The sequence below is a fragment of the Ischnura elegans genome, chromosome 1, assembly GCF_921293095.1.
Source record: "Ischnura elegans chromosome 1, ioIscEleg1.1, whole genome shotgun sequence".
In the NCBI taxonomy this organism is placed as follows: domain Eukaryota; kingdom Metazoa; phylum Arthropoda; class Insecta; order Odonata; family Coenagrionidae; genus Ischnura; species Ischnura elegans.
The window spans coordinates 10146050-10171763 of NC_060246.1; the positions used below are offsets into that span (position 1 = coordinate 10146050).

The following is a 25714-nucleotide window of genomic DNA, read 5'->3' on the forward strand; positions in this document are numbered from 1 at the left end:
CCCACTGGACTCTTTACATATCGATTTGCCCACCTCCCTCCCTCCCACTCGCACCTTCCCTCCGGTGGGTCCTGCCTCGTGTTTGTGTGCGCGCGCGCCCCGCCGCCATCTTGCCGTGCGCGCCGCGAATCCAATAACAAGCAAATGCAGTCAGGTGAGGCGGCGACTCGGCGCGTGTCGTCTCGACGGCCACGGGCACTACACGAGACACAAGCCAGGTGAGTACCTGCACGTTTCTCATTTTTCGTCTCGAGATATTTATTCCCTACTTAACTGTGCCTCGACACCTAATGTACCAACACGACCCCACCGTCGAGTAGGTATCAGAAATCGCTCACAGTGTCACGATAATTTCACGCAGGTGAATATCTCCCTGTTATGTCGTTGACAGGGAAGATTGAGGCGCCTAATCCAACGTTAACGCAGTATTTGATCGGTAAAGAGGATATTCCGGTGTACATGGAAGTAACGAGGTCGCGTGGTCTGTCCTCGACGGCATGACCCCTCGACCGCCCTTATAGGGGTCGCTGCGCCTGTGCTCCCGATCTCAATGGTGTCCTCATTCGCTCAGCCAGTTGCCATTTCAAAAGCCGCGTGCCCTTACGGACATTTCCGTGCACGAACTCTTCGAGGCTCGTTTTATTTCAACACACATGCTCGCAATACTTAATTCGCCATAGCAAGAAAAATCTATCACAATCGCAAAAATATGATTTCGTAATGATATAAGTTTCAATTTTTAAAACGATAAAATTTAACCAATTGCACATTTATCTCTCACATTGCCCGAAGCGTATAATTTTCCTAGTGTCCATAGCATTTCAATCGGCTATCAATCCAAATAAAAAACACATCAATCGCATGGCATTTTCGTAATCATGTGATGTGGAAGAAGTAACGATGATTAAAAAAATTTCAAAGTACGTTATAAAATATCAGAGAAATAATACCAAAGTGATTCTTTGCGCTAAGAAGGCATAAACAATCTTCTTGAAATCCATCTTCAAGTTTTAAAGTTAGTCAGCTCCACCATTTAGTGCAGAAAAGAATACTTCATTTCCCACTAAAAGAATAATTGTAATAATCGTAAAATTCCAATGATTCCAATCGTCCAGGCTCCAATGGCTCGTCATTAAAGAGGTATTCATGAATACCTCTTTAACGGCCAACGACCTTGCAAATATGCCAATGCCAGCCAATTTTTCCATTAAAGAGCATTCCATGGGCCATCATCAAAAGTAGACAAAGAACACTTAAGCTTGCCTATTTAGACCCATCCTCACAATTTCTAAAATGAAATGGTCGTCATAATCATAAATTTTCAGTAATTGAATTGTTCACGATTGATTTGATTTTAGTACTACTTGAGATTCGTGTTTTATTGTTCAATATCTTCAAATGTCTAGGTATAGATAAAATGGGTATAATATTGCAATTTTAGGTTAAAATAAGCGGTTACATAGGGGACTAATTTTCAATTCCCTTGTCACTTCAGAATGATACATTACAATAAAAAAGGGCAAAGAACTGGCGGTTTTAATTGCATCACTCCCATTCATCACGCGAATCCAACCATCCGTCTCCTTCAATCGCTAAGAATGAATCTTCTTTATTTACACCCGAAAATGTCATCATTTAGAATCGCGGTCTACACCTATACCATCCAAACGGATAGGTACGAGTGCATAACCTACGACTATCAGAAGAATCATGGTGCTCCTTAAAACAAGTCTTGTCCTCTGGCAGTGAAATTTTGAGGTTAACAGGGTTCGCCTTAGACTCCCCCTCCCTATAGGGTCGCTCATCCCACGAACAAGGAGCCGACAATCCTCGACAGAGACGCAGGATCCCCTCCCCCTCCCCCCATTCGTCGTGGTCAAACGGCAGAGGTCGTTCACCACGCGACGCACTTTCTTCCTTCCTTCCGCCTCGCCCGTTCGAACCTCATCGGGAGTCTTCGACTCTGGAAATGGGGTGAGTGAGGCGATGGCGACCAAGGTGAAGGCACACGATTATTGATATCCGATACGACAACCCCATCTATCGAGTGCATTCGCTCAATCCCCTAAAATTCAAGTGGTCAGCGATACGTCGTCGGCGGGGAAGTAAGTCGTCCTAAAAATATTCCGGGCGAAAAAATAGCGTTTGTCGGAAATTTCAGACAAACCATTCAAAACAAATGACTCGTGATCAGTGGATTCATGTCTTCTTTCATTATTGCCACAACCCGGCTTAGATTGCTTGAACAATTCATAATGGATATCTTCAAGAGCGAATCGGAGAACATAATATTAGAGCCACACTATATTTCCAGGTCCGATAGAAGCGATAAATTAGGAGAGATGTTTTGCCGAACGGATAGATATGGGAATTCGTTTTTCCCCCGAACCATAAAGGACTTTAATAAATGCTAGTCCCAACTTCGTTAGAGCACTTCATTTTTTATGCGTATACGGCTGGTGTCCTAACTCCCCCTGCCACACGCCTTTTAGGCGGCTTGCGGGGTATTATATAGATGAACCCACCGATTGATACAATAGGCGAGCCCTAGACATTTTTTAAAAATCCTTTCGATATAGTAGCAGGCTAATGCGCGGTAAATCATGCTCGAATTTTTTAAAATTATTCTCAATACTCCAACAGCGGCAGTGTTTACCATGATAGTTAGGATCCATCTCTGACAGAGTGATTCCACGATGTAGTTTAAATCTAATAGCGCACTTAATCATTCCAATCTGTACATCGTATTTTAATGCTACTGTTAGAAAGAATGAATTCAGCTCTACAACGTCCATTTCTTGATCACGATTATTTACACGATGTGGATCGAAGAACCTTGCTGGAATCAATTAGAATTAAATTTAGTTACGATTACCGAGAATTACAATCAAAATATGTCGTGGACTCCTTTGGAGGGAAATATCGTCGTGTTGTGAAAGCCTCGCGATCGAGACGATCGCAGATAATGCGCTTCCGTCCTTGTCGCGGCTTACCTACACCAACTCATTTACGTCGCTCGTTTCTTGAAAGCTGCACTTGAATAATGTCTCAATTGTCATCCCAACTAATTTTCTAATTCACTTAGCATCCCATATCGGTTGCTACAAAATGTTTTCCTGTGCAAAATATTCTCAGCTGTTCGATGGGCCCTTGTCTTTTGGTTGGGAAGCTCACCTAACGGAAACTGCTGACAAGTTGTATGTCGATTATGACTGAACGGAGCCGGTGCATCGGATCTACTGAACGGAGTCATATTACTCATGAAGGCTGTCCAAGGGGTCCTGAATATAGGATGGGTAGAGGTTGTACTATAAGATGCGGAAAGAGGTAAAATTGTGAAAAGGCTTATCAAAGAGTAATTCTGATTTACTTTTGCGGAAAAATATTCAAAGGAGTGCTCGCTGCATCGCCGATTGTCTCCGAAAGGTCATACCTAAATGGTGTAAAAACGGCAATTGAGATTGCTGAGGATTTTTGGTCATAAGAACTGTTACGAATATAGGCTGCTGGATTTAAGGCGACGTCAAAAAATGATTAAAAGTGTTTCTCATAGGATAAATAGAATTTTATCACCTCGATTTAGCTGGCAACACTGAAGTTGACACTCACCATATATATTGTTTTCATGATCTTACACCTGTGGCACACAATGAAGTCTCCCCAAAAAAGCATCCATTGTCTGACTAGTAGGAGTCAAGACGGCGTTACGCCTTGGCAACTGGCTCTTTTGTGTATTTCCATATTTTTTCAGGCCTCCATTGTGTTCTCCCGCCTTTAATGCTCCCGTGTTGACCCTTTCCGGGACACCATTCAACCGCTTTTCAATTATCCTTTCAACTAACAATTATTATTCATTCGCCGACAGCTGCCGCCATTTCAACCATTAACCTCAATCAAGAGAGCATTTTACTGCCACTACAACTACATGCAATTTTAGGCTGTATTCTACAGTGACTTTTGGAGTTTGGCCTTTAAATCCCTATAATCCCCATTTTAATTTTTCATCTCGAGGGCTCTGTGTACATACTTCTTTTCTTCGTGAAAATCCATTAATTTCATCGTCCACGGCTCTTCAAATTCCCCATAAAACCCCTTCGTCTTCCCATTTACCAACGATCTCATGATATTGTCTTCCGGCATTTTTCACGCCTGAAACTACTCCGTACAGTATTTTTCAAAGCGCGTCGATGCTTCGTCGCTCCGACTGAGTCAATAGGGTAGTTTCCTTCATCAAAGAAAACCAAAGGCATTGATTGTGATTCGTTACCCACCATTTGTGTATTCATAACATACAAACTATTTGGTTTCAGAAATCCCTGTTTAGACGAATGGCAATGCTCAATTTTAACCGCATTTGAAAAAGGCCACATTGGCGCCCAAGCGATGCCACTCCACGTGACGTCACAGGGACCTAGTTTCTATATGAATAGATTGGAGTTTTACATCTTCTGAGATTACCAATGCATGCATGAGGCACAGAGCTCAGGGAAACATGTCTTAATAATCACCTATTAAAACTGCCTATAGTCGGAAAGTTTCCTTCGTTTGATAAGGTATTTATAACCCTTATTTATGCCAAGCGCTACCCGCTAGCAGGGTACTCTGCTACCTGCTAGCAGCCAGTATCGCAGCAAAGAAAATACCCTCGCCCCCAAGGTCACCTTACATGGCGAAAGCGGGAACCAGAATGACGTCACGCGGAGTTTTCCCAGCATTCATACTTAGCCGTCGGGTTTTCGCACGCTTGAAAATTTTCACATTTCATTTTATCGCGAAAAATAGATATCGTCATTTAAAAATCTAAAAGCGTGTAATGCGTACTCTAGGATTAATAATCTTTCAATTTAGGCAATAAAAAATAATAGGAAACCACACTATTGGACCTATTCAATTTCCTCCTCCAGCCCCCTTTACAAAATTATTCTCTTTTCCTTGTCCTCTTCTTTCACCTAAATTCATTCCCTTCATTCCACACCTAAATTTATCCATCGCGCAGATTTTAGTTTCATTCTTTTCATTTTTGATGCAATTCTTCAGACTGTTTCATCTCTTGTATCTAATTTAATTCCATATTTTCCAACCATTCCATTCCTAAAAGGGTTCCTTCCTGCATACCGTGTGCTTTTTGAGTGGGTTCCTTCGAACTTGCCATTGTTGTTATTTTTGAATTTTTGTCAGTGAGTTTAAATTGTAAGATATATTGAACACTTCTTTACTTATATTCCTTTTGCAATGTGCGACACAACTATTGTATTAATAATAACCCTATGCAATGACGAAGCGTTTAAAGCAAAACAAAACGTTGGTATATCAAGTCTCTTATGAATTTCAGCCAAAAACTCTAGAAAATCACTAATAAATACTTTGGGTTAAAATCCGAATCCGAATTTCTCTGTTTCTTAGCACATTTTGCTTGGCTACCTAGTCTTCGAAGGTTCTTATTTCAATTGTTAAAATTTCATAAATCAATCCACTAATAATCTTTCTCGAATTCAGACCTTTAAAGTTACATAACATTACCAACTGCAAGCTTTTATGTCTTTCTTATTTTCATACATTTTAAGTCTAATTTGAAGACGCTTTCGTAAAATTTCAGTTTTACAACATTGCAATATCTTGTAAACCGTCGTACGCATTAAAAAACGACTTTAGAGTTTGCGTTTTCTAGTCAAGACGAATTGCCAAATTTGGTGGAAATCGGCGAAGGTCGAAAGGGTGACCATATACGGATTTCGAGGGGGTCACGCGCCACCGTCCTCAGACGATCATAAAATGTAAAAGATTTTTAATAGGGCCCCTTCATCATTACTTTCGTTTCGTTTTGTGTGATCAGCAAAAGAGTTAAATGTAGAGGGTCATTGAAAAGCTTTTCTTTCGCACGTGAACTCAGGTATCAAAGGTATATACCCAGTAGACTAAAAAAATAAGGTAGCGAACCGAGATGTAATAACGCGAAAGTCAGAAAATCATTAAGGCCACAGAGAGCATGCCATGCAAAGATAAAAATAATCCGTAGGCTCTGATGTATCCGCAATCGATCGCGCAATAATAAAAGCATAAGTTGTCTGAAGAAAATATTTTTTTTTAATGTCCTTATTATACATTTTACATATGAATATCTTTTATATTAAAGTAAAAAGGTATATTTCGTACAGCAATTTTTGTATGTTTTAATCCCATATATGAGAAGACCGATCGCTTGTCAAATCAATGTGTCCCCCAGAAAAAAAATTCTGGATCCGTCCTTACCCGGTGACCTAAGATCGCAATCTAATGAAATCCGCGAGGATTTTATATTTAAAAGCAGAGATTATATTTACACGATAAACATTAAAGTCCTGTTAATCATTAGGTTTCCTAGGTTTTGCAGCTTTTGAATCGCGGTATCTGTCGGAGAGCCATATGAACGTTTTTTTCGACTTCGATGTCAGTAGTCGGAAATGAGAAACCTTTTTTTCGCGAAGCATTCCATTGAAAACAGCTGCAAACCCCAAAAGACGAGAGACCACGCGCGCCCTAATCCAAGCGAAGAAGTGAAATCACCAAAACAAAAGCGACAGTTTATCCTTATTTCCAGAACGCGATTTTTTTTACAAACGATTGAAGGTCCAAATAATTTTAATGTTCGCTTCAAATGACAGATCTGCTCGGGGCAGAGGCTTTGATAAAACGTAAAGGAGTCGAACCCAGGGATGCCGACTCACAAAAAATATTGGGGGGGCACAAACCGGGGATTTTGCTCCGGGAAATTTTTTAAAAGTAGTGAGTTTAAAGTTTTTTAAGCATTACGAAGAGTCATATGATCAACGTTAGAACCCTGATGACTCGAATCTCGATATCTGGACACTCTGGGGAAAATTGACAAGCCTGTCACATTTTTTCCTCACGCCCATAAGGAATTTTTGTGGGGGCTCGGTCCCCCTCAGGCCCCATGGAGTCGGCGTTGAACCGACCGAGAGGAAGAAAAAGAGTCGATCCAGGTTTGTTTCTTTTTCCGCAGTCGTTGGGTAGGGCAGAGCGGAGCCGAAGTACTCCGTGTCGGAGATGAGCTAAGGTTGGTGCGGATAGAGTGTGAGCTCTGGCGGAGTGGATTTACTTACCACTCACCCCTTTCAATGTCGGGGTCCACACAACCACCGCCACGGAGCGCGATGAAACTATGAACGAGCATCAAGGCTTTGCCAATTCATAAACGGTTCGTGCAGCTACAAGTTTTTTTTTAACGACAGCAAACGAATAATGAGCCAGGAGTTGGGAAAAAAAAAGATGTCATCGATTTTCTTACATCTCTCACAAATTCCACAACATTTTAGATTTTACCCCCATTTAATTTAATTCAGCAATGTTTAGCGAGCGATTCATATGGACGAACAGCAGGGGCGTAGCCAGGAATTTCGTTCGGGGGGGGGGGGGGTCCAAAACCAGGGGAGAACATTTTTGAAAAACGGGGTACTAAGTATTGGGTTCAGGGTGGAGGTTTTCGGGGTTAGCACCGCGTAGATTGGTCTCTGCAGACAACAGTTTCGCCGGCATTGCAGCAGGCTTCTTCAGGTCAATGAAGTGGAGATCCGAGGTATCGCCCGTCTCTTATACACCCCGTCGGAGGCCGGTGTCTTCTCATTGGTTGGTTCATGGGGCTCCGTTGGCTTCTCATTGGTCCACCCCTCTTGGTGTTGTCTTGTCTCTCCGGGTTTCTTTCTGAGGACTCTTTTCCATGTGTTTGAAAGCTGGTATCCGTCCTCCCTGTTGAGATTTCTCGGTGTCTTCATTATCTCAATAGCTTCCCTGATGATCCGCGGGAAGTATCTTTTTTCCATAGCAATGACTTTTGCATTGTCGTCCAAGGTTTTCCAGTCCTTAGGTGTGAGAACCGCACTCAGCTCTAAATGCAAATGATAGAGCTGTGTAGAGCAACGGTAGAAAAATCTTCATTTGTTAAAGAAATATTTTGTAAATTCAAGATTTTTCAATATTTTGTTTTCTTTTATGAAGAAAAATTATTGAGTTTTTATATTTCGGGGGAGTCCGGACCCCCTGGACCTCCCCCCTGACTACGCCACTGACGAACAGTGGTCAAATTAAGACGGATTGCGCCACGGCTCCACGCCGCACTGTGTGTTTAGAGTTGAAACCATAGACCGCTTGGGCTTCCCTTTCACGTTTGCTTTGGTGGGAAAGGTCAAAGCCTTTGCCAAACCGGAGGATCACGCCCTCATCATGCTCCGACCCGGAAAAACTGCCGCTAAAGTTCAGCTCTGGAGCGTCCGTCGGTCCTAACCCACGAGAACGATAGACAGAGGGACCCCTTGACAGCACGTGGCGATTGAGGATAAGTCCGCCAAGTACGGCCGTATTTGTGTAAGTGTCAAAATGTGCTCTTCGAATCATGGTTCATCGACTTATGACACAAATGCAAACTTATCGCCCTACATTTTATGATATTCACATCAGCAATTATCAGAATATTTTACCAGTTATTATGGCGATACTTGTCTAAGCATTCGAAAACAGTTGATTAATATTATAATAATCATTTCATTTCCACAAACTGCTGTTACAATAAAACTTATATCTTCAGAATCACCGAAATACTGAAGTCAAAACTACATTCAGTGACATGCAAATCAAGGTCATGGCGAGAGGGTAGGGGATGGGGGTGTTGAGACCCCTCCGAAATGTTTCGGAGATACGGCCTAGAGTATACCCCCTCCTGTCGAAAACCCATGAAATCTGCTCCTCTAAATTAATAAAAAAAAGTTATAGGACTTTTGCAAAAAAATTGAAAGTGTTTTTGCAAAACAAATTGTTTTACTCCGTGATTAATTTATGCTGTGATCCCAATTTATTATATCCTTATACGTACTGACGTGTCCTAAGTATTTTAAATGTTTCTTGGATTAAAATATATATTATTATTTTTGACTTGTTCGCATTCTCTGTGGCGTTTCATTTGATTTCTGTCCTCGATGGATGTCGTATTTTATGATTTAGACTATTTTTTATTTAGTTATTCGATTAATTGTTCACATGCAGCATTTTGGCCAATTGAAAGTGAAACAGTAAATTATATTATTTGATATAAGTAACAAGTTGAATTATAAACAACAACAAACAGTGGCGCAGCGAGGGTGAGGTTTTGGGGGATAAACTGCCCCCCCGCCCCAGGGCTCAGAGAAATTTTTAAGTTTAATCCTTCTTACTTAATTGGTTTGATATTACTAATAGAATAGTGTAAGGATTAATTAAATATTCCTCTGAAAGCCGTAAAACTCACCATTTTTAACCGTTTATCTTTAAAATTCCGCAATTTATTAATCTCGCACCTACCGCTTATCCTGGAGAGTATTCCATACCCCCACACACCCCGGTATTAGTTTCACCTAACCCCCCCCCCATCTTCATTCCTAGCTGCGCCCCTGACAACAAAAGCATCAAAGACAAGATTAAAAAATACAAATTTTAAAAAAATCACACGGAAATATGAGAGCGGAAGAAGAAGTTGCTTAGTCTTTTTACAGATATATGGGACATAGCAAGGTTGATGAAAGAGTCAGAAGAGAGCAGGAAAGGATCGACATTATCTGGTAGAGTGTTAAGAAGTGAAGGGAGGCGGTAGTAGGTGCAGGGAATGTTTGATAAGAGAAAGTCTTGGGATAGGCGAGTGGAGAGAAGAATGGGAATGAATGGAACGGCTAGGGACTCGAACATCGACGAAGAAAAGTAATCCTGGATAATCAATTTTCGAATTGAGAATATTATACATAAATATTAAATCATTTTTCTTCTCTTTGGCCGGAGAGATTCGGGATTTTAAAATTTGCGGAAAGAGTTCCTTCAGAAGTTCCGCTTCCATTCCTAACACGAACGCCTGAAATTCCCTTCAACTCTTGAAGAAAGACGAAGAAGTTTGACTGAAGAGGGGAACCGGAAGAGGGCATTGCCTCAATTCGGCAATTGGTGAGGGCGGAACAAGTGCACCGCGTATTGCACTCTCGTCTCGTCCGCGAGAGCCTTCACCCCAAATCTCCGGAAGCCACTTGGCCACCCTCAGACTTCAGTGGTCATTCTTCGCATCGCCGTCTGCTGACCACTGCTGCACCTGCTCCCTCCCCCCACCCAACCGGTGACGTCACCTGCCCACCCACGCGCCCCCCCCCCCTCTCCCCCTTGGCCACTTCGCATTGATCCACGGCGAAATCGCCCAACCCCCCTGCCCACCCCAGATCCCCTAGCCGCCGCCGCTGCATAATTGATGTGGAAAGGAGCGCGGGTTGAAGCCGGGCCTCCGGGCAGGAGAGAGAGTGGCCTGCCCCCCTTGGCGTTTGTACGATTTGAGGGTCCTTTGGTGGACACTAATTTCGAACCCTCGACACCTTTTCAAGTGGTAGGTACTGATGCGAGGAGAAAATTCGACATGTGAGTCGGATGGGGATGAGACGCGACCACCGAAATACTTGTCAGTGAGTGTGTGTGGAAGAGAACAGGTTTCAATGAACAGGCTCAAGCAGTAGCGGACTCTGGATAGGGATAAAGGAGATTCTGGGGGGGTCAGCCCCCCCAGCAGTAGTGGGGGTCCGGACAAAATTATCATTATATCTAGGGAAAATTGGATAGCCAAGGGGGGGGGATTATATCCCCCTAGCCTTACTCTTTGATTCCGCCACTGTGCTCAAGTGAGGCTGAACGTAGATACCGAAGTGAACTCAAAAAGAGGGCGCAGTATTACCGCTCAAGCGATCTTCTCTTTTTTTTCGAGAGGCATCACTTGCCTGAAACTTATGCCACATTGGAAATTTTCAGATAGAATTGCGTGCGTCTTATGGAGCATTTTCTTTCATCTCGAACACGAAAACTTTGCGTCTTAGAAAATATCGCAAATTTTTTTTCAAATTAGACGTGAAAAAGAAAATTTTGATGAGGATATTCTCAAAATACTTTAAGAAATTTTCAAGATTATGGGCTAAATTTTAAACAAGAAATGCGTGAATGAAAAGATTGGTTGAGCGGGTGAGGTCCACGATCTTAAAAGAACAAACGACTAAAGTCAAAAGACGACACGAAAATCAAATGACATGCATCTCTTATGGTGGTGGACATCACTGTTTCTATCAAAACCTGCCGGTTCAGAGCTAGTCCTCTTCTACTACGTCCATTTTCATTTGGAGACTCAGAATAATCCAGCATACTACATAAATAGGACCATGGGAAGAATTGACTGTGTTTACAGAACTTCAAGCGTCTTTCAATTCTAGAATCAGGGGTGTATAAGGGGGTCCAGCCCCCTGAAATGAGGAAAATAAAGAAGTTTTAAGCACTGCAGTCAGAATAAAATTAACTCATGATTCGTAAGGGCACGGCCACGGTATGCGATGATAATCCACCACACATTCCGCTTCCATGCATATCAAATTTCAAATTATCATAGGTTGTCCTTATGTAAAATGAGTAGTGTGTGCGTAAAATGAGTAGTGAGTACCTTAGTGTGATCTTAGACCACCCTATTATTATCGATCCATCATATCGGGGCAAGCATTATTAATCCAAGCAAATACAAGAGATACATATAGAAAAAACACGAATCGTCGAAATCGCATTCCTATAGTGTCCTGTTATATCGCCTCTTGCCAGCCAGTTTGCGCAGTGCATTGGGATCGAACCAATGTTCGGAGTTTCTGATGGTATTCCCTACAGGGGAGAACAATAGATACGTGACGCAGGGGGGCCGCCTCCCCTCCAAAATTGGGCCTATATAAACCACTGTCTTGAATGAACCAGCCGATTGGATTATAAATAATGACGTTACCTTATTCTACATCGGTAATGAAATCTTATGTTTAAATAAGAAATCGGTAATGTTTTCATTTTTCTCCTCACCGATCTACGAGTCGTCCCATTTGACGTATGCTTCACCACTTTCACCGTCGACAAATGGCGCATCCAGAGAGGGGCTAGCTCTGGACATTCAATTCGCACTACATAAAATGCAATTTTGTTCGGACTCCCACTGCTGCTGGAAGGTTACCTCCCCAGTCCCTACCTAGCTCCCTCTTGTCTATATCCTGGATCCGCCACTAACGTCAACCCCTTACGAAAGCGCAACTTTGACTGAGTTATCCATCCATTTTTCAGGGCGCAAAGTAAATATCTTTGTGTGGTTCATGGCACGACCTTCGTTGGATGCAGACGCCTAGGAATTAAGGGTATTAATCGCTCCCAAAAGCTTTAGAAGACGCTCAGAACAGCTGTTTTAGTACATTTTGCATCATAGGATGCAATGTTGGGTGCATGCAATGCAAGAATGGGAGGAGTTAGCTCGGATTTGCGCAGGGTTTGCTTGGAGTAGACCGATCGGAAAGATGGAAGAATCTAGTCGAAATCAGAGTGCACCTTCCCCGCACCACCGATCTCCGCTGCCAAATTCTTTGTTTTCACTCTGCCGGTTCCGGCACGTAAGAATCAAGGGCGTACACAGGATTTAAACCAGAGGGGGCAAGCCGTGGTCCTTCGAGTTGTAATACAGAGAAGGTTAAGGAAACCAAAATTTCAAGAAAATTATAACAGCGCTTCATTAGTTTTTCCATAGAGTAAGTATATATACTTACTCTATGGTTTTTCAAATAATTTGCTCGAAAAATAATTTATATTTTAATTACGTATTTCACAATAATATCACTTTTCTTGGATTTAAAGAAAATTTGTTCAAAACTTTCGTTTTGATCTAAATTTACTTCTGCTTCCAGGGGGGCAGTTTCCCCCTGCTGACCCCCGCTGGGTACGCCCACGGTAAGAATTTAGCTAATGCCATCGATGATACTAAATGAAACCGCAGTAGCATCCTCTCCAGGAAGCCGAGTCTTCCGACCGGTGAACCAAAATTTAAATAAAAAAGGTGCAAAAATAACGTCTTCATTTGCTGGTTTCAAATGGTATATCCATGCCAGATTGTCGTTCTCAATATCGAAGAGAGAAAAGGAAAGTTGAGCAACACTGAATGATGGCAATAACTGCCATTTTAGACGAATGGCAATGGCCAACTTTATCCTCATTTGAAAAAGTCTAGATTGACGCCCATGCAATGCCACTCCACGTGACGTCACAGGTACCGAGTTTCTACACGAGTAGATAGGAGTTTTACATCGTCGATAGGAGATTACCAATGCATACATGAGGCACAGAGCTCAGGGAAACATGTCTTAATAATCACCTATTAAAATTGCCTAAGGTCGAAAAGTTTCCTTCGTTTGATAAGGAATTATTAATCCTTAGTCAAGCCAAGCAAGCAGCATGGATCCATGCTGCAGTATGAATACTAGGTATTTTTATTTGCAAAACTTCGCTCATTTACGGCTCACTTATTTAATTGTTGCCCCAAGAGCAGGAGAGTATTTCCCCGATGCTGTAGAGTTAATAGGGTAGTTTCCTTCATCAAAGAAAACGAAAGGAATTGATTGCGAATCGTTACCCACCATTAGTGTATTCATAAATTACAAAATATTTGGTTTTAGAAATACCGGTTTAGACGAATGGCAAGGGTCAATTGTGTCCTCATTTGAAGAAGGCCAGATTGGCGCCCATGCGATGCCAATCCACGTCACGTCACAGGGACCTAGTTTCTATACGAGTAGATAGGAGTTTTACATCGTATGAGATTACCAATGCATGCATGAGGCACAGAGCTCATGGAAACATGTCCTAATAATCACCTATTAAAACTGCCTATGGTCGGAAAGTTTCCTTCGTTTGATAAGGCATTAATAGTCCTTATTTAAGCAAAGCGCTACCTGCTAGCGGGGTACTCTGCCACCTGCTTGCACCCTGCGTCGCATCAGCGCTCAAAGCCTCGCCCCAAGGTCACCTCACTTGAGGCAGCGGAAACCAGAACGACGTCACACGGGGTTTTCTCAGCATTCATACTTAGCCGTCGCGTTTTCGCGCACTTGAAAATTTTCCCTTTTCATTTAATCGCGAAAAAAGATATCGTCATTTAAAAATCTAAAAGCGTGAAATACGTACTCCAGGAGTAATAATCTTTCGATTTAGGCAATAAAAAAATAATAGGAAACCACCCTATTCTTCCGCACAAGACAATGACAGCCAATGAGGAGGGTAACCTCGCCTACGAAAATATTTGCGGGTTTAAGCGCTTGTATCTGAGAACCCTAAATGCGAGGCAGCATGATACCCGATGGCACGATCGCGCGTTTCTTGCGTTCACGAGAGCAATATGTTTCCGAGTGCGCGATTGCGCCGCAAGATCACGGTAAAGCGCCCCGCCCCGACTACCTCTCGAACAACTTTCTGCGATGAGACCGCGAGGAATGTTTTCTGCCTTCGCACAGCGATTTGACCCATCTTACCAATCCCGGACGATCCCAAATCACGCGGCCGAATATTGCGCGACACGCAATCAAAGGGTGTTTCGCTTGCGTTTCAAACGCATGATTTTTGAAAACGAGCGCAGATAATTATTTTATAACTATTTTATTTGCAAAATTGTACACAAATGCGCAATATGAGACGAACGCAGGTCTTAGAACTCTGTGAAGTATCGCCGACACGAAATTAAAGATTTACCCATAGGTAGGTGCTTGTACCTTCAACTTCGGATATAACGAGCAGCCGATATAGCGAGTGAATTTCTGGGGATTATGAGCACTTGTTAAACTGATTTTCCACTGTATAGCATAATTATTAGCTAAATAAATAGGTTTTAGTCCTTTAATATTATCATCTTTAGCTTGACTAGATGTAAATTTAATGCAAGATAAGGCCAGAGTTACTTTATGAGCAGTGATGGATTTATGGTGGTGTGGACCCCTCCCCCTGTAATCCCTGGAAAAATAGGAAATATGGTAACCATTACGGTGGCTTTTCGTTACAAGTTTTTATTCCACCAACTCAACAATGTTAAAAGGTAATTGGAGGATATGTGAATGCCACCTATCTATAAGCAGTCACATCAATGCTGAGAGGCATTGCATTGCCCCAACTCCCCGTGGAAAGTAGTGAATGCCCCCAAAAATAAGGACGTTAATCTGCCCCTGTTTATAAGCAAATTTAGTTGACATATTCATTCTTTGCCTCTTCAAGACGACAAAATAAACAAGATCTAGGACATATGTGGATTATACTACTAAACATATACATTATTTCAAAACTATATCGGCATAAATTCCAGAAAATTTTCTATGCATAAAAATCTGTTTGCAAGTGCAGTTTTGTTTGGACAGGAGAAATGATGAGCAAGAGATGACGTAATTAGAACCACGATGCTACCAGCTCCATAACGTTATGTCAATAGAATTTGTTGTAGGAAACTTTAAACTATGCATTCTGTAGGAAACAACATATACAAATATACATATGCCCCAAGATTACTTCAGATGCTACTCAATCAAGAGGGAAGATTACCAATTACATGGGATAACAACACGTTATGATAATTTCTTCTTTACAAACCATTTGAAAAATTTTATTTACCATTACTTGATTCTCAAAATAAATCCTCCTCCGCCCACAGGTTTGATGAGGATTTGTGAGGGGGCAATCCGGCAGTGGCGATAGCGGTGGGTTTCAGCGAATTGGGGTGATGCTGCTGACCGGATCGGAGGCGTCAGACACCGCCTCAGCGGGATGCAACCAAGACAGCTCCGTGGGTGACGTTGAGCTGACAAGCCTCTCGTGGCTGCACAACCTGCACATTGTGGGCGTCCCATCACTGCTGCCCACACCTCCGTCTTCACCGTCGCCACCTGCGAGGAAGCGAGCCTCCAACCACACTTCTTCCATCCCACGACAGGACGGTTCGCCTCCCATTGACTACCGAAATGAGGGCGACCGCAAGCCACCCTTCTCCTACGCCACACTCATCTGCATGGCCATGAGGGCCAACAGGAACAAGATGACGCTGTCCTCCATCTACAAGTGGATCCAGGAGAACTTCCTCTACTACCGAAAGGCCGATCCCAGTTGGCAGGTAGATATCCCTACGTGTATTGGAGACCGTAGAATTTTTTCAATTTTACTCACTTTTAGTGAAAAGAGTTAAACTATTAGAGTGAAAGAAAGAAAGTTGAGGAAATTTTTCTGGAATAAAAATTAAGGGCTTATGAGAACATAATTATTTAAAAATGCCGAGGAATCATTTTGTCAAATATCAACACGTTGGGGTGGTACAATAAAGGTAATATGAATTGCTTATATGACATTATTTTTACTGAATTGTAAAAAAACACCGAATTAAGGTTCTAAGAACCAAAAACATTTCACAGTTACATTATACCATCAGATATTATTTGTCTGTATTTTGAAAATGCCATCATGCATGGCATGTATTAAAGACAAGAGTGGTGACACTCAGTTTGTGCGACCAAAAGTAGCTCTCTGAGTGCAATCGATAATAAATACATTTTCCTGAGTCGTCACAGGGTTTTGGAATTATATAAATAAATAATCAACTACCTTGCTTTTATTTTGACAATGAGCTGTGTATTTTTTAAATGTTAAACATGATTCTTGGAGATCAATTAATTTTAAACCAACTCAGGATATTGCATTAGGTTACTTCTCTCAGGAAATGAGTCGCAAAATATATTAAAAACTTGAACAATCATTATTTTTACTTCTCTGAGTTAATAACTATTAAATCTACATACTATCAGTTATTACAAGAGGATAACCTAGCTCTTTCACTAAATTATCACTAATGAAGAAGGGGAATGAAGACTGGTTCTTTTTAATAATTATTATAAACTAACAATTATAATCAATTATTAATAAACTATAAAAAGGATAATATAAATTATATCTTATTATTATAGAATAAAATTAAAGTTATCGTCCTTAGTTCAGATTTATAATTCTAACTACCATTTTTAAAAGTCACTAAGTGACAGCTGTGCTCACAAAAAAATCATAAAACATATTCAACAAAAATATTGCCCACTATATGTTTAAATTTCCTCAATCTTCACCTTTTTTATATTTTAGCGACTGAGCATAGTAGTGTCTTTTTTATCAAGGAATTTGGCTATAACCACTATTTTTGAGTCTTGAAAATCAGGAATTTCCAAAATCTCCAATCTCCCTTCCGGCGGAGTGGAATTCCCTAGACCCCATGTTTTCCCCCAATCCACCCACCCCCTTGGTCTTAACCCAGATTGAAAATGAAAACAAAGAGAAGAATTGGAGAGAATACCCATGAAAGAAAAGAAAAGTTATGCAACAGAATGATATTCCTCCAGTTTAAATTAAAAATGTAGAAGAGATGACTTGGCCTCAGCTCTAAAAACCACCCACAATACATATGTACTCAACAGGAGATATAGCAAGTGACTTTGAGAAGAACATTATCTTTCCTTCCCCAAAACAGAAGAGAGCAGACAAGTGCAATGATTTTAGGACCATAAGCCTGATGACACATGTGTCAATTATACTGACAAGAATCGACTTTGGGAGAATATATTGAAGAGCAGAAGAACTCCCGAATGAGGACCAGTTCAAATTCAGGAGAAGCAAGGGCACAAGAGAAGCAATTTTGGCTCTTAGGCTGCCCATAAAGAATAGAATGAAGAAGAACAAACCGACTTTCATAGCATTTGTTAACTTGGAGAGGGCATTTGATAATGAGGAATGGAATTTAATGCTAAGAATTGTGAAAGAAATCGGAGTGCTCTACAATGATAGAAGAATTGTGCAAAGTTCGCATAAAAATAAAGTAGTTGTGATGAAATTTGGACTGAATTGTGCAGAAGCAAGAATAGGATAAGTGTGTGCACTGTTTAAATTTTTAATGAGCACATTTAGAAAGCCACCAATGAATATGAAAAAGGTAGTTACCTAGAATATATGTATGTACGTACCAACCTTCAGAGCATTTGCTGACTCAGTAAAGGCAATTGATCATATGGAATGGCATTCAATGCTTAGAATTATGAAAGAAATTGGAGTGTTTTACATTGATTGAAAAATTGTGCACAATTTATGCAAAAATCAAGTAGCTGAGATAAATTATGGATCCAACTGTAAAGAAGCAAGAATGGGGAATTGAGTAACATTGGACACTTTCCCACATAATTTTAAAGGTTTACATCATAAAAGCTATCACAAGAGAAGAGAAGTCTTCAACTGTCAACCCTCAGAGAGAGAGAATTACATAGTATGCTATGATTTGCTGATGACATAGCGGTCATAGCCAAGTCTGCATGTCTAGAAGAAAACTCTGAAAATATAGGAAGGACAATGGCCAAAGGACAATATTAGCTGAGAATCAACAAAATTTTGTACTACAATGCTAATATACAGTAAAAGAGAGGAAACAAAAACAAGTATTGACCTAGGAAAAAAAGCTTGAATAGATGAAAGAATTTTGTTAACTAGGAAGCCTAATATAACCAGCGATATATGAAGCAAGAAAGAAATAGTCAGTACTATAGCTCAGGCACAGGCCATTGTACTAATGAAGAAAACACAAGAATAGAAGTAAGGAAACAATTCAACAGATGCCGTATATAGAGCATGTTTCTCTGTGGGAGTGAAGCTTGGATGCTGTCGAGAGTAGCACAGAAGTCAGGAGTGGAGGCATTGGAAATGTGGGGCTGCCGAATAATGGTGAAGATAAAGTGGATCTACTGTCTATCTATTCATCAGCACACAGTGTACATAGAAATTTTGAAATAAGAAGATTGCTTCAAAGCCTAACACAGTCCTATAAGTATCTCTGACTGATTCTTATTTTTAAGATTTGAAGACTTGCCTCAAACAACAAGACTGGAGTCCAGGGTGAAACTAAAATGGGGAAGTGTTTAAGGTGACGACAGGGAAAATGTACACGCAAAAACAGATTAAAATAGGTGTACATATATAATTATATACTAGCAATATATGTAGTTATATATAATTATGTACTGGCAATCCAATTCATGAAAATGAGAACTTCCTTCCTCCTATACTTTGAAGAAGAAAAAAGAAGTTACATTGGGAAAAATACTTTCCTTAAAAAGGTTTGATTCTCTCAGTTTGGTAACTGTGCAATTAAAACACTGTCACCTTTTCATCACCGAGAATATGGTTAGTGTTAAGGAAATTCAAGCGAATTGGACAATTTTTACACCAGACATAAGTAACACCTAATCTCAGAGTAGTGCTTCAAATTATGACTCCATCAGACTGCCGATGACTTCACTAAACCTCACTTTCTCAACAGCGGCCAGCTGATTAAACAAGAAAAAAACGGACAGTGGGCAGAGCCAAATGAGTCCAAAAACTCCTTTGCACAGACAATTTTTGCTTGCCCAACTCTTCCATTATTAAAAGTACATATTCCATAAATTACTTTGCTTAGGCAGGTACTCGGAAGAAGGAAAATAAAGAGCCAGTACCCATTTGAACAACATTCTCAACCACTGGCAGAGGCTGTCAGGATTTATATTTGGTGACCCATTACCATTGTATGACCTATACATGAGATTCAGAACATCATCTGATAATGACATCCATTTTTAGGGAGCATCTGACACCCATCCCACTGACTTACCAAGGCAATGACTCACTATGAAATGTTGAAATGAATCAGTAATTGCTGGTCATTTTTATTAATATGTTGGACGTCCACTAGATAAAGCCTGAGAACTATCTCCATTATCCATCTGATTCAGGGTCGGCCCTAGCAGGTGCGGGGCTATGGGTGAACCTTCAGTGCGGGGCCCTTCACTTAAAATATTAAACTCTATACCCCAACTACAAACTCGAGCATTTTGAATCCCTACCACTCTCTGGCTTAGTATGTGCTCCCCTCCCAAATTCAGACTTCGTAATTACGCCGTTATGATACCATCACGCAGTTGAGTTCAAAATAGTATAATACAAATAAAATTTATAATTATATTTATTCATAAAATTCAAAAGCGCCCGCTCTCACTCATGTCAAGTTCTCTCACTCGTTGTTATCACTCGCACGACACAGTACTGTACTGACAAACGCAATTGCACAATAAAAATTACTGCATTATTATTCCTTTTTCACAATACTATTTTTTGTCTAGCACGGACTTAACAATACAGTAGTAGTTGAAATTGCGTTTTCAAAACTATCATATATTTAAATTTTTTTTTTCACGAACGCGCGGGGCCCAGGGCGGTCGCCCCGCCCTAAGGCCGGCCCTGATCTGATTGGTGAATATATACATATAATTAATGATTATGAATGCATATTTTGTACATGAGGAATTTAAGGAATCCTATCCAATGTGATTGACCTGACAATGAGTTACTCAGTAATGGATTGTGTAAGTACAAAGCTTTTTTATACAGAGGCCTCACTAATTCTTTTTAGGCCCTCCACCCCATGTTGCTTTTTAGCTACCCATGAGCAAGTATACACAGAAAAAATGGATTGATTCATACGATAATAAATTAAGCCAGCCAAAAGTGCTCAAATATTACCGTTATTCACAATTTTTCCATTCTACTGCAATACAATAGCTAAGTTCTAGTGGAAATAATTGTCAGAAAAATAACCCAAAGAACATTTTAGGATGACATTAATTGTTTTCAATTAACAGTGGAAGTGGTGACAAAATGTGGTGGCACTCATTTGTACCAATTCATATGATAGAATGGAAGAATAGGAGGAACTTAGGTTTTTCTTCTCTTATGTCTTTAATACGTGTATCCTTACAGCACCAACACTATTAACTCTCCAAGGAATTCAATAGAAGAAGTCACAAAGTTTTACTACACCTAACAAATCCTAATTCAAGAATTCAAAGTGTAACGTTTGATATTTATGTTTATGTTCAATGAATAGGTACTGTCATTGATTTGATGTAAATATGTTTAATGAATACTGATGAAAGATAGTTGGGAGTGAGAGGGGGTATTGTTGAGAGGGAAGCCCAGTAATATTACAAAAAGTCAGTCTAAAAATGTGTTGCCACCCAACTCACATTTAAATGGGTTTACAAAAGTCGCCACTTGCATCACTGGCAGACAAATTGATCAGTTTCACGGGGATATAAGGGATAATTAGGGATGTTAACCAAAATGTATTTACGTGAAAGTGTGATCTATTAAATTCATAGAAGCTGAATGCTTTTCGTTGCAATTAGAAACATTAAACTGCAAACTATTGGAATAAAGTGGATTGCATTGCACTCATCACCACGCCACGGACATTTTTGAAAACCGATTAAAATGTGACCAAAATGGCAAAAGGAATCAGTCTTCTATGGGATGTAATTGGGCCTCGTCTATGCAGTCCTATTGGGGAAACCATTGAAAAAGGAGCTATAAGGAGGGAGACGAGAAAAAATTGTAATTTGAAAAGGATACAGAGGTCTTTGGAAGAAAAAATTGTCTAATGTTACAAAAGAAATTATGGCTATGCTAAAAATTAATGTATGCTTGGAACATGATGGAATCATTTATTTTTGTTTTCAGAACTCCATTCGCCACAATTTATCCCTGAACAAATGTTTTGTCAAAGTACCGCGTTCCAAAGATGAGCCAGGCAAAGGAGGATTTTGGTGTCTAGACGCAACATATGCTGAACAATTTAAGGAAAGCAGTGGCGGTCTTCGCAGCGATGGAACTCGGAGTACGAGCACACGGAGCACGGAGAGAAAACGTCGGAAAGGTCAAGCCCACACATTGACAGTATGCTCCCCTTCGGAACCAAAAATACCCAGGCATTGCCACAACATTTTAATGCAAGATTCATCGTTACAAATTGAGGAAACAATGGAAGCTCCTTTGCTATCAATTCCAGAGCCACTAATTCCAGATGCCAACCACGAATGCATTGACAACCTTCAGGTTGTGCTCTCGTCTGCTTGCAGCAGCAGCAGCAGCAGTGAGAACGAGAGTAATTTCTCCGAGAGTGGGGGAGTGGAACTGCTGTTTGGCGAGGATGAGCTTTTTATGGCAGGGCATATATCCGGTGGCATCTGGGATGAAACGCAATTGGAACTGCTCGATTCTTTACTAGACTCGCTATGAGAAAATTGTCAGAGAAAGCTAAAATCTTAAAATGCCGAAAGAAATTAAAAATCTGCATTTGAGCAATATTTCAGTGCTACAAAAGGTATCGTCCACAAAAGACCAGCAATACAAATTTGAGTAACTTGAAAAGAAAAATGCAACCATATCCTCCATAAACCCCTTAAATGTTCCATAGTGACTCAGTAAAGGCCAAGTAAAAGAAAATGTTTTCCAATACAGCTTTATTTACTAAAAGTTCACTCTTGAGCAGAAGAAAGTTTTCCATGACAGAAACTTATTTTGAGACAAATGTAAGTAGAAGGAAGGCAGGTATGTCGAAGTACCTATTTCCAGTATATGATAGGTTTCTTTCAAATAGTTTTCATCCAAAATCATTTTTCTATGGAAGCACACGTATTATATAATTATTATTAATTGTGATAAGGACTGGTTAGATGGATGACTTACATGGTGGCATGGGTTGGTGTCTTCCTATGTTTGGTTGTTTAGAAAAAAAACACTCATTGCAGAAATGTAAGTTTGTGTACATGGTAATTAATCCAATCAATTCATGAGTTTTCATGAAACTATATTACGCAGGCCATGATTTGAAATTTTGCATCCAGCAAAAAGAAATGGTTGATATTTTCCAGCTTGAAATGCAAAATTTGCACAAGAGTGAGATCACTTTTATAGTGCATTAGTTACCGAGAGCATGATATTTTATTTTAAATTATTATTCATGTTGATACTCACCGAGTGTTAAATATTTAGCTAAATGTGTAAAACACTTTCAATGTTAAATTATGGATATTTCACGAATAACTGCACAAAGCACAAATGTAGGGTTGTTATCCATTCATTTTTATAAAGTTTTTTAGATAATAACTTCCATATTTTAAATAGTAATTTTAATTTACTGAAATGAAAGTACCTACTATATATGTCCAGGATGAGGTAACAATGTGTTCACCATGTGGTATGAATGTCATATTATATTTTAAGGAGAATGTTTTTATCAAATAGAGATTTTTCAAGAGAAGATCCATATTACTAACATGGTTAGAGCCTTATGCTTGAAAAGCATGTTTTCTTCCGTCCATTAAGTATAAGAGCTGATGTGGTAAACTTCTACCATTGATTACCGTCCTATAGTTTGCAAAGCAGCAAACTTCAATAAGATATGTATGTACTCATAAAATACTAACTTTTTATACAGCAATATTTTGGCTTGATACCTCTGCTTGTTTATCTAGTCATAGAAGTAATGGTGAGCATTATAGAATTTGTGGTTACCTTTGAGATTTCAAAGAAAATTACAAAAAATGTATTTCCTCATTGTATTTACCTATTTTAGCCATTTTGAAAACATTACCAGTAAAATGAAATTATTTTCTTGTGGAGATAAAATGATAAAGTGCACAGTTACTCTGATACTGTTAATAAGTTGCAATACAAATATTTCCTCTAAATGTGAGCTCCACCTAGATTCATGATTGGCTTCACAATATGAATTTCATGGAACATCTACAAGATCAATATAAAATTAGCAGGAGGAATCACGTGAAAAAATTTATGAAAGTATGATCCCCTAGTAAAAATTTAATTCCAATTAATGGAACAAGCCTTTCTGCCAGGGAGACCAAATTTTGTAAGTGCCTACTAATAAAAAATATTATACACAATAATCGAATGATGAGGAGTGAATTAATTTTTAAAAATGCCTTTAGATTGATAATACCTCAGAGGAAATATATACATAACTGGATATTTGATGAAGCCACTTAAGCCCATGACAATTCTGGTTGAGATGAGATCAACAAAGTCAAGAAGGAAATGAGTGCTCGATAAACCTAAGAATTGTCAGCTAATACAAATGAAACCAATAAGACCCGATTTATTGATTGACAACTACTTAAGGTAAATCTAAAACTACTGCATGACAGGACCTGAATAAGCTTGGAGATAAAAACTCCTCACTAATCAATACCAAATCACAATAATTTTTGGAATAATATAAATAGTAATAAATTATAATTCATCAATTCATTAATTTATAGTGCTAGGAATGCCTAAAAGAAAGGAATTATTGATATGTGTTGGTTCTAAGCCAAATTTTCCCGAATAACTGGTGATGAAATCCATCCATAAAAAAAGGCCAGTTTTTGCCCACAACGCATGAACATGCTCCAGCAACTCATCAAGGCTAACATTAACTTATCAGCTCTCACCAGTGACTGATAACAAATGTAAAAATGAAATCCATAAAATATTTTACCTATTTACACATTCCCTGCCACGATTTTCTCAATATGTATTAACTATTTGGCCAAATGTAATACGTACCATTTTTCCAATCTCCCAACCCCAGTGGCCTTCTCATTCACTTGCTCCACTTAGAGTTAAGTACATCATGTCAACACGAGGACGGAGCTAAAAGTCCTACATCCATACAAAGAAAGCTTCGCTTAGAATGACTTTCTGATATAAACCTGGGTCTTTTGGCTCTTAGTAAAGCCCCTACATAAAAACAAAGTACTTACCACAAAAGGGTACAGGTTCAAGTGAATAAACAGCATTAAGGTGTCCGCAGTTAGAAGATAGGATATGGATTGTACGAGCAAAATTTATTAGACACTTCCTGTGCCTTTCTCATTTCTAAAGGTAGTGGAACTTCTTATCCCCCCTCACTATAACCAATTTGATTAACTATATATTTAATAAAAGTTTGCTGTGATGTGAATGTACACTGTGTGTGAGTTAAGTCTCATTCTTAGTAACGTTAAAAAGGAGGTACATACTCTGAAACTAATCCAAGAATTGATTTCACTCATCAGTGATTCACCAGTTTCCGTTGAAAATTGTCCAGTGAATGTGGGTAGTCAGCAGTACCTTTTCCGGATGATAGACTTTGAATAACAATTAGCTATTTCTCAAAGAAAATGTTGGTTGTCACCTTCACATGATGTGGAAAATTATTTGTCAGTCCAATTACTTCAATATGACGACTACATACTTTAATTTGCTGGTGCACATTATCATTAGTTCTTTTCAGATAACTTTTATTTTCCTTTTGAGACTAAAGTGAGGTAAATACTTCCTCTGGCTTAATAATCCAATCTTATGCTCTAAAAATGAAACACTGAAAAATTTCTGTCAGATTCGACTGACTGAACAGGGCTCAAATGACGAAAAAATGCTCACTGGCTTGTAAGATGGATGTAGATAATCAAGAATTAAGTGAAAAAGAGAATTTGAGATAAACTACTGTTATTTTTCTTTCAAAACAATGGATGAAACATGTAGAGCTTAGCATAGCAAGGCTTTTAAGTTTCAAGTAAAGGAATGAATTTCTTTGAAAGGATACCTTTGGGGTTGTCCGAGTTAATTACCTTTGATAAGAAGACAACATATTTTTTATAATGTCATTACGAGTGAAAAATAAAAATTGATTGAAAAATATAAGTTCCTCTTCACAAAAATTTCATGGAAAAGTAATTTAAGAAGACTCATAAAAATAATAGAAAAGTACTTATTCTGATGGCACTGTATCGAAATATAAAATTAAGACTTGTTAAAGTTGTTTAGTGAGCATATTCATGCATGACAAACATCATTCTTGAATCAAATATAAACAATAAAAAGATGAATCCCATGTCTTAATCATAACATGGTACCAATTTAACTTCCAATGAGAACACCTGGTAATTCTGGGTCGAATAATGATCAAGTGATG

General features: G+C 39.5%; 1 protein-coding gene across 1 annotated transcript; it reads left to right on the top strand.

The window, feature by feature from the left end:
- The first annotated feature begins 125 nt into the window (after positions 1-125).
- LOC124155383 (forkhead box protein J1-like) lies at positions 126-24494 on the top strand. The gene is made up of 3 exons (XM_046529159.1): positions 126-218; positions 15521-15976; positions 21439-24494. Exons 2-3 carry the CDS (start codon positions 15590-15592, stop codon positions 21994-21996), a joined length of 945 nt encoding a protein of 314 aa, XP_046385115.1. The 5' UTR covers positions 126-218; positions 15521-15589; the 3' UTR covers positions 21997-24494.
- Positions 24495-25714: the final 1220 nt, after the last annotated feature.

Excerpts from the sequence above, each read along its gene's own strand:
- LOC124155383 (XM_046529159.1), top strand. The coding sequence starts at position 15,590 with ATGCTGCTGACCGGATCGGAGGCGTCAGACACCGCCTCAGCGGGATGC. Across the intron at positions 15,977-21,438 it reads AGGCCGATCCCAGTTGGCAG|AACTCCATTCGCCACAATTT; the intron begins GTAGATATCCCT and ends TTTTGTTTTCAG.